This window comes from Pseudophryne corroboree, chromosome 5 (genome assembly GCF_028390025.1).
Source record: "Pseudophryne corroboree isolate aPseCor3 chromosome 5, aPseCor3.hap2, whole genome shotgun sequence".
Classification (NCBI taxonomy): Eukaryota; Metazoa; Chordata; class Amphibia; order Anura; family Myobatrachidae; genus Pseudophryne; species Pseudophryne corroboree.
In genome coordinates, this window is record NC_086448.1 from 348,112,838 (window position 1) to 348,128,107 (window position 15,270).

The following is a 15,270-nucleotide window of genomic DNA, read 5'->3' on the forward strand; positions in this document are numbered from 1 at the left end:
CACAGACCCTAGCAACGGGGACGCCACTGTCGGACCGCGTTCCCCGTTGCTGGGTCCAAAGTTAATTACCACACTTGTTTCCCGGCCGTGCAGTATGGCAGCTGCACGGCATGTTTGTAATTAGCCCTGTCTGGCACCTGATTGGAGGGCTTCCATTTAAAGGCACTCTCAGGACTTCTCACAGACGCCGGTAATAGCTTCCTGTTTGCTGTATCTGTTGCAGAGAGTGTTTCCAGTCCTGCTCTTTCCGGTCGTTCCTGTCCTCAGTGGTCCAGTACTCGGAAGTTGTCATCTGTTCCTGGAGTCCTGACCGAGCACCTTTAACATCCTGTGGTGTTCGTGAGTCGCGGCGTAGCCGTGTGTTGCGGCTTGACCGCTTGCTATTTATTATTTGTTATATTGAGTCTCGGAGCTTTTGCGGAGGATTCCGCTCCCACAAATCCACTCTGGTATCCAGCGGTGCTGGGTAGGAGTAACGGATTAGTGGATTTTGGTTGTCCTTTTCCCTGGCGGTTTGTCCGCACATACTTCTGGTTTAAGTTTAGTTAGCTTGTAGCCCCTGGCCTGGTTGTTTAGTCAGAGGGCCCCTTGTTATCACCCTGTCTCGGATTTCCCTTTGTCTCCCATTAAGACCTGACGGGGCATCGGAGTTGGGCAGACATAATCCGCCCTTCAAACGCGGCTGCCATGGGCTCAAGCAACCATAGTCTCGCAGGGGATTTCTGATAACACGGGCGAGACAACGGAGTTAGGGCGCCAGGGGTTACTAGGCTTTCCTGCTCCCGTAACCAGCATTCCCTTCCAGTACTCTGGCCTTTGTCATAAGATCTCCTCTGGTCAGAAGTACTGGAATCATAACATTATTACCGGCCACACCAAAACTTAAAATTAAACAAGGTTTGATTTTTTCCCTTATTTCAGTTTGGAAGATTTGTCGGCCTCATGAATCCCACTGGTTTAGGGCCAAATCCTGGCCAGCTTCTAGTTAGCCAGATTCAAGAACTTACTCAGATGGTTCAGGATCTTTCCCTTCGGGTGAAGTCGCAGGAAGATCTTTTACGGACTTCCCCGAGGGTCGTCCCTGAACCGAAAATGCATTTGCCTGACCGTTTTTCTGGTGATAGGAAGCAGTTTTTTAATTTTAAAGAGTCTTGTAAACTTTATTTTCGCTTAAGACCAATCTCCTCAGGTACGGAATCTCAGCGGGTCGGAATTATTATTTCTTTACTTCAGGGGGATCCCCAGACCTGGGCTTTTGGTTTAAGAACAGAGGATCCGGCATTATTGTCTGTAGACGCCTTTCTGGGGTCTTTAGGGCTTTTGTATGATGACCCTGATAGAGAGGCATCCGCCGAGAGTCAGTTGCGTGCTCTCAGACAGGGTAGGAATCCCGCAGAGATTTATTGTACGGAGTTTCGCCGTTGGTCGAACGACTGTGGCTGGAATGACCCCGCCCTGCGCAGTCAGTTTCGCCTCGGCTTATCTGAGTCTATAAAAGAGTCTCCTTCAGTATCCCGCTCCTGAGACTCTCGATAAACTCATGGAGCTTTCTATTAAGATTGATCGTCGTCTCAGAGAGCGGAGGGCTGAAAAAGGAGCACCTGTCGGGTCTTCTCCTTGTGTTTTTTCCATTCCTGTGGACTTAGAGGAGCCCATGCAGATGGGTCTCTCCAAGCTGTCTCCTGAAGAAAGAACCAGAAGGCAAAATGCTGGTCTTTGTTTGTACTGTGGGGGGTAAGGGACATTTTGCCCGTAATTGTCCGAACAAGTCGGGAAACGCCTCGACCAAGTGAATTGTGAGGGGGTTCACTTTGGTCTGCAGCTTATCTCCTCGAATAATTCCCTGTTAGTCCCAGCTAAAGTTTCCTTTGGCAGCCTCTGTTCTTCGGTGTCGGCTTTTGTTGACAGTGGAGCTGCAGGGAACTTTATGGACTTAACGTGGGCCAAGGCCTTAGGTATTCCTCAGTTAACCTTGGGTAGGCGTATCACCATGCATGGTTTAGATGGGAGTCCCTTGTCCAATGGGGTTATTTCCCTCTGTACACCCCCTGTTCTACTTTCGGTAGGAGCTCTTCATTCCGAAAAGATTGAATTTTTCCTTACCCATTGCCCTGCAGTTCCAGTGGTTCTGGGTCACCCTTGGCTGGCCTTTCATAATCCCATCATTGATTGGCAGTCGGGGGAGATCTCACAATGGGGTACCATCTGTAATAAGGAATGTATTACGTTTCCCATCAGAATAGCTGCTGCCATTCCCGAACCCATTCCTGTGGAATACCAGGATTTTGTTGATGTATTTTCCAAGGGCAATGCAGACGTTCTGCCTCCCCATCAGCCTTATGATTGTACTATTGAGCTAATTCCTGGTGCCACATTGCCAAAGGGAAGGTTATATGCATTGTCCGGACCAGAAACTGTGGCCATGAATGAGTATGTTAAAGAGAGCCTAGGGAAAGGATTTATCAGGCCATCTAAATCCCCGTTAAGTGCAGGCTTCTTCTTTGTCGAGAAGAAAGATGGATCACTCAGACCTTGCATTGACTTTAGAGCCTTGAATAAGATCTCAGTAAAAAATACTTACCCTTTGCCGCTGATTTCTGTCCTCTTTGATCAGCTACGTTCGGCTGTGATTTTTTCTAAGATTGACCTGAGAGGAGCATATAACCTCATCCGAATCAAGTCAGGAGATGAGTGGAAAACGGCATTCAGTACTCAGTCGGGTCACTACGAGTATCTGGTTATGCCATTCGGCCTGTCTAACGCTCCTGCAGTTTTCCAGGATCTCATTAACGACGTGCTCCGTGATTTTCTTGGAAGATTCGTGGTCGTTTACTTAGACGATATCTTGATCTATTCTGACTCTATTGAACAACATGTTACCCAGGTGCGTCAGGTTCTTCAAAAATTACGTGAAAATCACCTATATGCCAAGCTGGAGAAGTGTGAGTTTCATGTCACGGAGGTATCCTTTTTGGGGTACATTATTTCCCCTCGGGGATTCTGTATGGAACCAAAGAAGCTCCAAGCCATCCTTAGTTGGGCGAAACCCACCAACTTAAAAGCAATTCAGCGCTTTTTAGGGTTTGCGAATTATTATAGAAGATTTATTCATTCTTTTTCCGACCTGGTTGCTCCCATTGTGGCACTTACTAAGAAGGGAGCGGATCCAACCAGTTGGTCTCGTGAAGCTGAGTTATCTTTTCAGGCCTTGAAACAAGCCTTCGTCTCAGCCCCAGTCCTCAGACATCCCAACCCAGAATTGCCTTTCATTGTTGAGGTTGATGCCTCGGAGGTTGGAGTAGGGACTATCCTGTCTCAGAAGGATCCGGACTCTCTAGAATTACATCCTTGTGCCTTTATGTCCAGGAAATTCTCATCTGCTGAATCCAACTACGATGTTGGTAACCGGGAATTACTGGCTATTAAATGGGCTTTCGAGGAGTGGAGGCATTGGCTTGAGGGAGCAACACATACCATTTCAGTTTTGACTGATCACAAAAATCTTCAGTACATCGAATCAGCTAAACGGCTGAATGCCCGGCAGGCTCGTTGGGCTTTATTTTTTACTCGTTTCAAGTTCATTATCACCTTCAGGCCAGGTTCCAAGAATACCAAGGCGGATGCCCTATCACGCAGTTTTCTTCCAGTTCATGATAACAGTCCTGTTACTCCCATACTTCCGTCTTCAGTCATTCGGGCAGGCCTCACACAAGATTTATTTACCCAGTTAAAGCAGCTTCAACATCAAGCTCCTGGAAATACTCCTGCTGGTCGTCTTTATGTCCCTGAGTTTTTGAGAGCAACTGTTTTGACTGAGTTTCATGATAGCAAAGTTGCCGGGCATCCGGGGATCTCTAAGACTTTGGAATTAGTCTCCCGCTCAGTATGGTGGCCTGGTCTTTCTAAAGACATTAAGGAGTTTGTTTTTTCTTGTCAGGTCTGTGCACAGCATAAAGTTCCCCGTTCCTTGCCTATCGGGCAACTTATGCCCTTGAATGTTCCTCTCAGGCCATGGTCTCATATTTCCATGGATTTTGTGGTAGACCTCCCTCTGTCAGCCGGATGCCGAGTCATATGGGTAGTAGTGGACCGTTTTAGCAAGATGGCCCATTTCATTGCTCTTCCCCGACTGCCATCTGCCCAGGGATTGGCAGTTTTGTTCCTCCGTCATGTTTTCAGACTCCATGGGTTACCTACTGATATTGTTTCTGATCGGGGTCCACAATTCATTGCACAATTTTGGAAGTCTTTTTGTGCCTCATTAAAGATGAAATTGTCTTTGACGTCTGGCTACCATCCCCAATCCAACGGGCAGACTGAGCGAGTTAATCAATCATTAAAACAGTATTTGCGTTTGTACTCAGCCAAACTCCAAAATGATTGGTCTGAGTTTCTTCCTTTGGCGGAGTTTGCTTACAACAATTCCTGTCATTCCTCCACCAATGTGTCTCCATTCTTTACAGTTTTTGGTTTTCACCCCAGAGCTAATTCCTTTTTTCAACATTCCTCTGTCTCCTCGATAACCTTAACCTCTCATCTCAGACTCATTTGGAGAAATGTGCACCTTGCTCTCAGAAAAGCGGCATTTCGGGAGAAAAAAAATTCTGACAGGCTCCGGCGGCCTTGCACTTTTAAGGTAGGAGATAGGGTATGGTTGTCGACTCGCAACATTAAAATTCGACAAACCTCAGCCAGATTGGGTCCCAAATTTATTGGACCATTTCATATTATTAAAAAAATCAATCCAGTTGCTTTCCGGTTACGTTTACCAAGAGCTCTCCGGATCGGAAATACGTTCCATTGCTCCTTGTTGAAACCATACGTTTCTTCCAGTAGATTTCCTCGAAAGATCTCTCAGGGGAAATCACCAGTAGATGTACAGGGTCATCAGGAGTTCTTGGTGGAGAAGGTTCTTGATTCCAAGTTGTCCCGGGGTAGGCTTTATTTTCTGGTACACTGGAGAGGTTATGGTCCAGAAGAAAGGTCTTGGGTCCTGGATAAGGATCTCCATGCCCCGAGGCTCAAGAGGGCATTTTTTCGAGAATTTCCTCGGAAACCTGGCTTTAGGGGTTCCTTGACCTCTCCTCAAGGAAGGGGTACTGTTAGGCGCCGAGGGTCCGCTCGTCAGTGCGGCCCGGCGCCTAGCAACCAGGGACGCCGTACGCGGACAGCCGCCGGCTCCCTGGCAACGCTAGACGCCGGGCGCACGGAGCCGCACAGACCCTAGCAACGGGGACGCCACTGTCGGACCGCGTTCCCCGTTGCTGGGTCCAAAGTTAATTACCACACTTGTTTCCCGGCCGTGCAGTATGGCAGCTGCACGGCATGTTTGTAATTAGCCCTGTCTGGCACCTGATTGGAGGGCTTCCATTTAAAGGCACTCTCAGGACTTCTCACAGACGCCGGTAATAGCTTCCTGTTTGCTGTATCTGTTGCAGAGAGTGTTTCCAGTCCTGCTCTTTCCGGTCGTTCCTGTCCTCAGTGGTCCAGTACTCGGAAGTTGTCATCTGTTCCTGGAGTCCTGACCGAGCACCTTTAACATCCTGTGGTGTTCGTGAGTCGCGGCGTAGCCGTGTGTTGCGGCTTGACCGCTTGCTATTTATTATTTGTTATATTGAGTCTCGGAGCTTTTGCGGAGGATTCCGCTCCCACAAATCCACTCTGGTATCCAGCGGTGCTGGGTAGGAGTAACGGATTAGTGGATTTTGGTTGTCCTTTTCCCTGGCGGTTTGTCCGCACATACTTCTGGTTTAAGTTTAGTTAGCTTGTAGCCCCTGGCCTGGTTGTTTAGTCAGAGGGCCCCTTGTTATCACCCTGTCTCGGATTTCCCTTTGTCTCCCATTAAGACCTGAGGGGGCATCGGAGTTGGGCAGACATAATCCGCCCTTCAAACGCGGCTGCCATGGGCTCAAGCAACCATAGTCTCGCAGGGGATTTCTGATAACACGGGCGAGACAACGGAGTTAGGGCGCCAGGGGTTACTAGGCTTTCCTGCTCCCGTAACCAGCATTCCCTTCCAGTACTCTGGCCTTTGTCATAAGATCTCCTCTGGTCAGAAGTACTGGAATCATAACATTTGGATCAGCCTGTAGTGTGTTTTTCCACTTTAATTTTGAGTGTGACTCCAAATCCAGACCTCCATGGGTTAATAAATTTGATTTCCATTGATAATTTTTGTGTGATTATGTTGTCAGCACATTCAACTATGTAAAGAACAAAATATTTAATAAGAATATTTCATTCATTCAGATCTAGGATGTGTTATTTTAGTGTTCCCTTTATTTTTTTGAGCAGTGTATATATACAGTTGTGCTCATAAGTTTACATACCCAACAGAATTTGTGATTTTCTGGCCATTTGTCAGAGAATATGGATGATCACTCACAAACTTTTCTTTCACTCATGGTTAGTGGTTGGGTGAAGCCATTTATTGTCAAACAACTGTGTTTACTCTTTTTAAATCATAATGGCAACAGAAACTACCCAAATGACCCTGATCAAAAGTTTACATACCCCAGTTCTTAATACCATGTATTGCCCCCTTTAACATCAATGACAGCTTGAAGTCTTTTGTGGTAGTTGTGGATTAGGCTCTTTATTTTCTCAGATGGTAAAGCTGCCCATTCTTCTTGGCAAAAAGCCTCCAGTTCCTGTAAATTCTTGGGCTGTCTTGCATGAACTGCACGTTTGAGATCTCCTCAGAGTGGCTCAATGATATTGAGGTCAGGAGACTGAGATGGCCACTCCAGAACCTTCACTTTATTCTGCTGTAGCCAATGACAGGTCGACTTGGTCTTGTGGTTTGGATCATTGTCATGTTGGAATGTCCAAGTACGTCTCATGCGCCGCTTCCAGGCTGATGAGTGCAAATTTTTCTCCAGTATTTTCTGATAACATGCTGCATTCATCTTGCCATCAATTTTGACCAAGTTTCCAGTGCCTTTGTAGCTCACACATCCCCAAAACATCAGCGATCCACCTCCGTGTTTCACAGTAGGAATGGTGTACCTTTCATCATAGGCCTTGTTGACTCCTCTCCAAATGTAACGTTTATGGTTGTGACCAAAAAGTTAAATTTTGGTCTCATCACTCCGTTGTTCCAGAAGTTTTGAGGCTTGTCTCTGTGCTGTTTGGAGTATTGTAAGCGGGATGCTTTGTGGCATTTGTGTAGCAATGGCTTTGTGGCATTTGTGTAGCAATGGCTTTCTTCTGGCGACTCGACCATGCAGCCCATTTTTCTTCAAATGCCTCCTTATTGTGCATCTTGAAACAACCACACCACTTTTTTTTAAGAGCGTCCTGTATTTCAGCTGAAGTTATTTGTGGATTTTTCTTTGCATCCAGAACAATTTTACTGGCAGTTGTGGCTGAAATTTTTGTTGGTCTACCTGACCGTGATTTGGTTTCCACAGAATCCCTCATTTTCCACTTCTTAATTAGAGTTTGAACACTGCTGATTGGCATTCTCAATTGCTTGGATATCTTTTTATATCCCTTTCCTGTTTTATACAGTTCAATTACCTTTTCCCGCAGATCCTTTGACAATTCTTTTGCTTTCCCCATGACTCAGAATCTAGACACGTCAGTGCAGCACTGGATGAAAGATGCAAGGGTCTTTCAGGAGTCCAGAAACTCACTGACCTTTTATACACACACACTGATTACAAGCAAACAGATCACAGGTGAGGATGGTTACCTTTAGTAGCCATTCAAACCTGTTTGTGTCAACTTGTGTGCATGTTATCAGGCCAAAATCTCCAGGGTATGTAAACTTTTGATCAGGGTCATTTGGGTAGTTTCTGTTGTCATTATGATTTAAAAAGAGTAAACACAGTTGTTTGTCAATAAATGGCTTCACCCAACCACTAACCATGAGTGAAAGAAAAGTTTGTGAGTTATCATTCATATTCTCTGACAAGTGGCCAGAAAATCGCAAATTCTGCTGGGGTATGTAAACTTATGAGCACAACTATATATATATATATATATATATATATATACTGTATATATAAAACTCTGTGGCTCGCAATCTGACAGACATGTATAGATATATTATCTACTATAAGAGAAAACAAAAAATTCCTATAATGCACACTCACCAACTGTTACACTATAATGATACTTTAAAATAAATCACATTAATACTCTAGTGACCGTCACCTAGATACACCATTAAAACATAACATTTATTAAATATATTTAAAATAAGCCAGCAAAATATTAAAATGAATATGTGCAAAATAGTGCGACTAATTTTTCCTTTTCTGCTCTAGGTACTGTATATTAGGGGTAATTCCAAGTTGATCGCAGGAGGATTTTTGTTAGCAATTGGGCAAAACCATGTGCACTGCAGGGGAGGCAGATTTAACATGTGCAGAAAGAGTTAGATTTGGGTGGGTTATTTTATCTCTGTGCAGGATAAATACTGGCTGCTTTATTTTTACACTGCAAATTAGATTGCAGATTGAACACACCACAGCCAAATCTAACTCTCTCTGCACATGTTAAATCTGCCTCCCCTGCAGTGCACATGGTTTTGCCCAATTGCTAACAAAAATCCTGCTGCGATCAACTTGGAATTACCCCCATTGTGTAAATGTACTGTGTGTGTATGTGTGATCTGGGTGCATTTTGAACATATATTATTGTCATTCTCGAGGGTGTATAAAAAGGTGCCGATTCAATTTTCTACGAGGTTCTGACAACCTTGGACCTAATTCAGAGTTGATCTCAGCAGCAAAATTGTTAGCAGTTGGGCAAAACCATGTGCACTGTGGGGGGGTGGGAGTGGGGGGGGCAGATATAACATGTGCAGAGAGAGAGTTCCGTAAATTTGGGTGGGTGCGTTCAAACTGAAATCTAAATTGTAGTGTAAAAATGAAGTAGACAGTATGTAATAAATGGTGGCAAACTGGTCTAATCAAGCTGGTAACAATCCTCAGGTGCTGTGGGAGGGGGTTACTCTAGACAAGAAAAACAAAAGGGATTTTTCCCACGCACTCTGCTGGCTGTTAGCAAGAAGAACTATATACTATGTAATAATAGAAAATGTAGAGCTCTTTGTTACATATGTTTTGCAAAAGATATGATAAGCCTCCAGGCCACTTCACGGCTGCTCTATTACTGGAGGTCCCTAACTAAGCATAAGTCCAGGGCTTGGACCCCACAAAGTCGGCTCAGGCCCGACCACCCTAGGGCAGCACACCATTGAAATACTAAAGTGTTAATATGTGTTAAGAAAGAAGCAGAAGCTATGGGTTAGAAAGTGCTACAGAAATAAGGGTGTTAATAAAATACTCAAAAGAGTAATATTAGTGAAAAAATAGGAGTGTTACATAAGTGCTAAATAAATAATATGGCGTGCTGCCCCAAGCTAGCCCAGTCACACCAGACCTGAGGGGTACCACTCCCCAAACCCACACACAGCATAATAATAATAATAATAATCATCACTATGGGTCATACAATTGCTTAATGTACGGCCACATGATAATGGCACATACAAAACATATCCAGATTGAGAGCTAGCTTACCTGGAAGCACCCCTGTATCCTCCAAATGGCACCACAGGACCCAGCATGCCCTCCTAATGCTGCCTCCATCTATGCCTACGAGGTTCTGACAACCTTGGACCTAATTCAGAGTTGATCTCAGCAGCAAAATTGTTAGCAGTTGGGCAAAACCATGTGCACTGCGGGGGCAGATATAACATGTGCAGAGAGAGTTCCGTAAATTTGGGTGGGGTGCGTTCAAACTGAAATCTAAATTGTAGTGTAAAAATGAAGTAGACAGTATGTACCCTGCACAGGAACAAAATAACCCACCCAAATCTAAATCTCTCTGCAAATGTCATATCTGCCCTCCCTGCAGTGCACATGGTTTTGCCCAACTGCTAACAAATTTGCTGCTACGATCAACTCTGAATTACCCCCCTTGTGTGATGTGCGGTTTTGCACATTATTGGATTTTATGTAAAAAAAAAATGACTTATAAAGTATTTTCTCGCAACTCTATGGAGCAGGATATATTCTGCAGTGTGATGTCACATTCATCCGACGGAACGTCACAGCAAATCGTATCTGCCTCTAAATATTGGGGGTAATTCTGAGTTGATCGCAGCAGGAACTTTTTTAGCAGTTGGGCAAAACCATGTGCACTGCAGGGGAGCAGATATAACATGTGCAGAGAGAGATAGAGTTGGGTGTGGTGAGTTCAATCTGCAATCTAAATTGCAGTGTAAAAATAAAGCAGCCAGTATTTACCCTGCACAGAAACAATATAACCCACCCAAATCTAACTCTCTCTGCACATGTTATATCTGCCTCCCCTGCAGTGCACATGGTTTTGCCCAACTGCTAAAAAATTTCCTGCTGCGATCAACTTGGAATTACCCCCATTATGCATTGGGCTAAAATATAAAGGCCCGTACACACTGGTCGATGTATCGGCCGTTCTCTTGAACGGCCGATACATCGCGGGACCGTCGGCCAGTGTGTACGGGCGATACGTCTGTGAACTCCGTCGTTCACAGACGTATCGCGTCGGCCGCGCAGCACAGCCGACAGCCAATATATCTAACGATATATTGGCCCGTCGCTGTGTGTGTACGGGGCGGTCGTCCGACCGCCCGTACACATGCTGCGGCGGCCGGCGGTGATTGACAGGTGAACTGGGCGGGCGCGAGCGCCCGCCCGCCCAGTTCATGACGTCAGTCCCTGACGGATCGGGCTGTGTGTATGCACAGCACACTGCCCGATCCGTACATAGATATATCTGCAGATCAATTGATCTGAAGATATATCTAATAGTGTGTACCCACCTTAAGTTTACATAACCAATCCATAAAAATAATAAAATTAGACAGCAGGAGGGGCTGTTAATGTTGTACCTAGGGGCGCTCTCAACCCTAAATCCGCCCCTGTCAATTAGCCGTGGTTAATTGTATACCGCCCTTAGAGAGTAGGCAAGTATGCTTTATAGTTGATTTAAATCCCTGGTTGCTGTCCCACATACTGCTTTTACTTAGCTGCTTATTATAGTTAAAATTTTATTGGAACACATGCTGAAAAGTAATTGTGGGAAATGAGTGTATTTGTGCAAAGTAACTGATCTCTATTCATTGTTTAAACACAAAAGTAAATGCTAATTACATTTAGTAAAAAAAAAAATCATTAGCTGGTTGGAATATCTGAATATTTGACCTTATATGGAAATGACTTGTTTATTAGTAAGGCAGATAAGGTAATTGCCTTGTAAATGGTATTTTTAGTGCCTGTAAGGAGTGTCACTCGTTTACTCTGAGGCACACCCTTGCATATCTGTGTACATGGCCAAATGTCAAACTGATAAAATTATTTTCTATCCGAAGCACTGTAGGAAATGTTGCATTATTTTAAGCAGATTGACAAACATCAGCAATGTAGGTAAACCATGGGGGTTGTGTACATCTCTGAAGTAGGGCCAGTGTTATGTAACGGGAAGGTAGGATGAGCCTGCTGAGGGATGTCTTGTGTGGAGCATGTCATGGCAAGCAACAGATCTAAAACAGAATTTGTTTCCTTATCTGCTTTATAGGATTTGTTATTACACTAAGGTAACGGTCCCTTGATTGTTAGATTCAACCAGGATCTGGTTTTGTATCACGAAAATAAATCTGAAATATGGCAATTGTTCTTCACCAAGATACTCATGCGCTAATTATTATTAGTCTCAGACATATCCATGCAGCTATGTAAGGTGTTGTGTAATATGTTGGTGCTGCTATATACACAAAGGCTAATAATATAGTTATTACTTCCTGCTAAATGTGTTTTAGTCCTCAGATTTTCCTTCCTTAATGCAATAATGAAACTAATTTTCCTCACCAACCATGTATCGTCTGCCAACCATTATGCCATTCTTTAAATTGCATCTTTGTCTTTCCTTCTTCTACCTGTTCAGTATAGTGGCTTGAATGATGTATAGATAGGTGTATTAAAATAATCAAATCTGTAATTATAATTTTTTTGTTTTCAACAGAATGAGGGAAGCATAGGAAATTTGGATGGCGATGATTATGAGGAGGTTTTCAGAACTGCATCTACTAGTGGAAACAGGTGTGAGGTAAGTGCAGATACAAGCTAAAGCACTATGGGGATTATTCAGACTCCGTTATAAAACTGGAATTTTGCAAACAGATGATTTTCGTCCAACAGCTCATGTGCAGCTTTCGCATTGCATGTGCGTGATCCTTCACAATGCAGTCACATCCCGGCTAACGCAGGTGTGTCTTGGCCGTTTTCGGGGCGGCCAGATGATAACATGGTGGCGGTGCACCTGCATATGCAGCCTGCCTGCGTATACAAGGGGTTCTACCTCTATTTCCCGTAGCTGCGTTGTGATCACATATGAAGTGTAATGCAGGGCGCTGCTACACATGCTAGGCGGCCTCGCCCTGTGCTGGGCATCACCCAGCATGCGATTTTAAACAGTAGCAGTTTTGCTAAAATCACAGCAGCAGTTTTAAATCTGAATAACCAGTATTCAGTATATAATATACAGTAGTATCATAAAAGAAACAAGCAGTCCGTATATTAGTCATATTGCTGGTCATTCCAATAAAGCACATTCGGACAAGTTTAGAGAGAAATGGTTGTCATGTGGAATTTACCTTACGCTGCATTACAATGCCTCTAAATCAATGATTTTACTAAGAAAAATGTTCTCTTACATGGCTGGCTGGAGTGGAAGGGGGAAAGAGGGAGGACCAATAAAAAGGCACATTCTCTTTACATCTTATGCAGCTTGTGATCAGTCCTTGGCCCTCATTCCGAGTTGTTCGCTCGGTATTTTTCATCGCATCGCAGTGAAAATCCGCTTAGTACGCATGCGCAATGTTCGCACTGCGACTGCGCCAAGTAACTTTACTATGAAGAAAGTATTTTTACTCACGGCTTTTTCTTCGCTCCGGCGATCGTAATGTGATTGACAGGAAATGGGTGTTACTGGGCGGAAACACGGCGTTTCAGGGGCGTGTGGCTGAAAACGCTACCGTTTCCGGAAAAAACGCAGGAGTGGCCGGGGAAACGGTGGGAGTGCCTGGGCGAACGCTGGGTGTGTTTGTGACGTCAACCAGGAACGACAAGCACTGAAATGATCGCACAGGCAGAGTAAGTCTGGAGCTACTCTGAAACTGCTAACTCGTTTGTAATCGCAATATTGCGCGTACGTCGGTCGCAATTTTAAGAAGCTAAGATTCACTCCCAGTAGGCGGCGGCTTAGCGTGTGTAACTCTGCTACATTCGCCTTGCGAGCGAACAACTCGGAATGAGGGCCCTTATTCATAAAGTCAATGAATAGCTTATATGTCATTATATGTCATTTGTTATCTAAGTGTTTATGGTGAAGTTATGGCTTTGAACACTCCACAAGGTGTGTTGTGCATTCAGTATTTTAATACAGGGTGATTACATATTGATTGAATATGCAGGAACTAATAGATGGCATATTGAAGTTTTGAGAGAATGTGCTTACTCCAAATCAGTGCAGTAATTACATGGACCATTTGCATAAGGTCTTGTCAGTTATTATCAAAAGAAAGGACAAGCCCCTGCCGTGTAACTCACCTCACTGTAAAGTATACATTTGTTTTCCATAATGCTTTTTACCAATAAACAGAACACAACTCTATAATAAGTAAATGTATGGACTCATTTTTTGTAAGCAAGACCCCTAGAATACACAAATACTGTAAAAGAATCAGATATACTGTACTGCATACATATTTGCATACATTTAATTGGCAGCCAGGTGAATTGGGGAATACCTTTATTGTGTACTCAGTGACATGCCAAGATGAATGGGCAGAAAAATAAAAGGTTGAATACAAAATGCATTACATGAAGGATAACTGAATTCAACATGTAAAAAATGATTACATTGGTCAAATACAGGAAAAGAACTGGGAATATTATTGAAATGATGCATAGACTGTATACTATATACATGTGTTTGGGGCATTACACACCAGTGAATACTACATACTGTATATCAGGAGTTAATAGCAATGGTACCATAATTACATATAGGCTACACACAATATCTATCCTATACAGAGATTTTCAACCTTTTACAACTCGCTGCACACTGAACAAGATTTAAATATTGCCAAGGCACACTCAAATATAATGGTGATGCATGGTGCAGTTGCGTGCCCTAGGGTGTCATGTTGCAGCTTCTCCATAGGTAACGCCTGAGCCACATCTGGGAAAGCCAGAAGAGCCCAACACTGCCCCGACCCAAAATTACAACTGGCTCTGCAACCACTAAACCCACCAGTATTGATCGTTCCAGGGCCTCAGTAGCAGCAAAACACTGACGGGCCTGGCTCTGTTCTATGGTGGCACACCTGGAGACTGCTCAGGGCACACTAGTGTGCCACGGCACAGTGGTTGAAAAACACTGCTATACAGTATTTAGTCTGATAATACTGTGGGGAAGGATGCAGGGAAAGCATCTGGACAATGTTTTCCCTCTGCTCATGTGTCCGAGCTGCACTGCTCATGTGTTGCAATGGTTACCTCACACAGTTGCAGATAGAAATTGCATGGAGATTCATGTTACTTTGATGGGTGTTTCTGGGTGGTAACTGGGGGGTGGCAAGCAGTTAAGGGGGTGGCGGTGTTGCACTGACACCGTTTGCCATGATCATTTGGACATTCTGCATCTGCCATAGGCAGGCGCAATGTCCGATGGTACAGCTGATGAAACACTGATGTGTCTTTGTATGCACACTTGTGGAATCGCACCACAGTCTCAATAAGACGCCCATGGTCACTGCATTACCATAGAGATGCCGTAATGGCTACGCAAAAAGATGCAGCTGCTACTGCGTCCGCATCCCATCAACTCCTGTATGTGATATAATAAATCTCAGTATTACTGGGCCACACTGTAAATATAAGTAAATTCTTCTTGTTAAAATTCTCTTGATTGGCATGGGTCCACTGTATGTCTGAATTTATTAGTTTTCAGTTGTCACAATACCTCTGACATACCCAATGTTAAAGCATCTGTCTGCAGGACTTTGTCAGACTCGCTGTGCTTCAGAACAATGGGCCTAATTCAGACCTGATCGCTAAGCTGTGTTTTCGTACAGCCTGCGATCAGGTCTGAACTGTGCATGGATATGCACTGCAATGCACAGGCGCATCGTTCCGCAGCGACAGGTAGCGCTGGGTAGTGATGGGATGGTGCAAGAAAAGCGATCGCACAGGCGATCTCAAGGAGTGT

At 44.3% G+C, this 15,270-nt stretch overlaps 1 protein-coding gene across 5 annotated transcripts in view; it reads left to right on the forward strand.

Moving 5' to 3' along the window:
• The window catches only part of COBL (cordon-bleu WH2 repeat protein), a 952,910-nt gene that overhangs the window by 545,037 nt on the left and 392,603 nt on the right, over positions 1-15,270 (forward strand). For all 5 annotated transcript variants that reach the window (XM_063922617.1, XM_063922616.1, XM_063922613.1 and 2 more), the window contains one exon: positions 12,019-12,102. In XM_063922617.1, the coding sequence (XP_063778687.1) occupies positions 12,019-12,102 (84 nt within the window). The remainder of the gene's footprint in view (positions 1-12,018; positions 12,103-15,270) is intronic.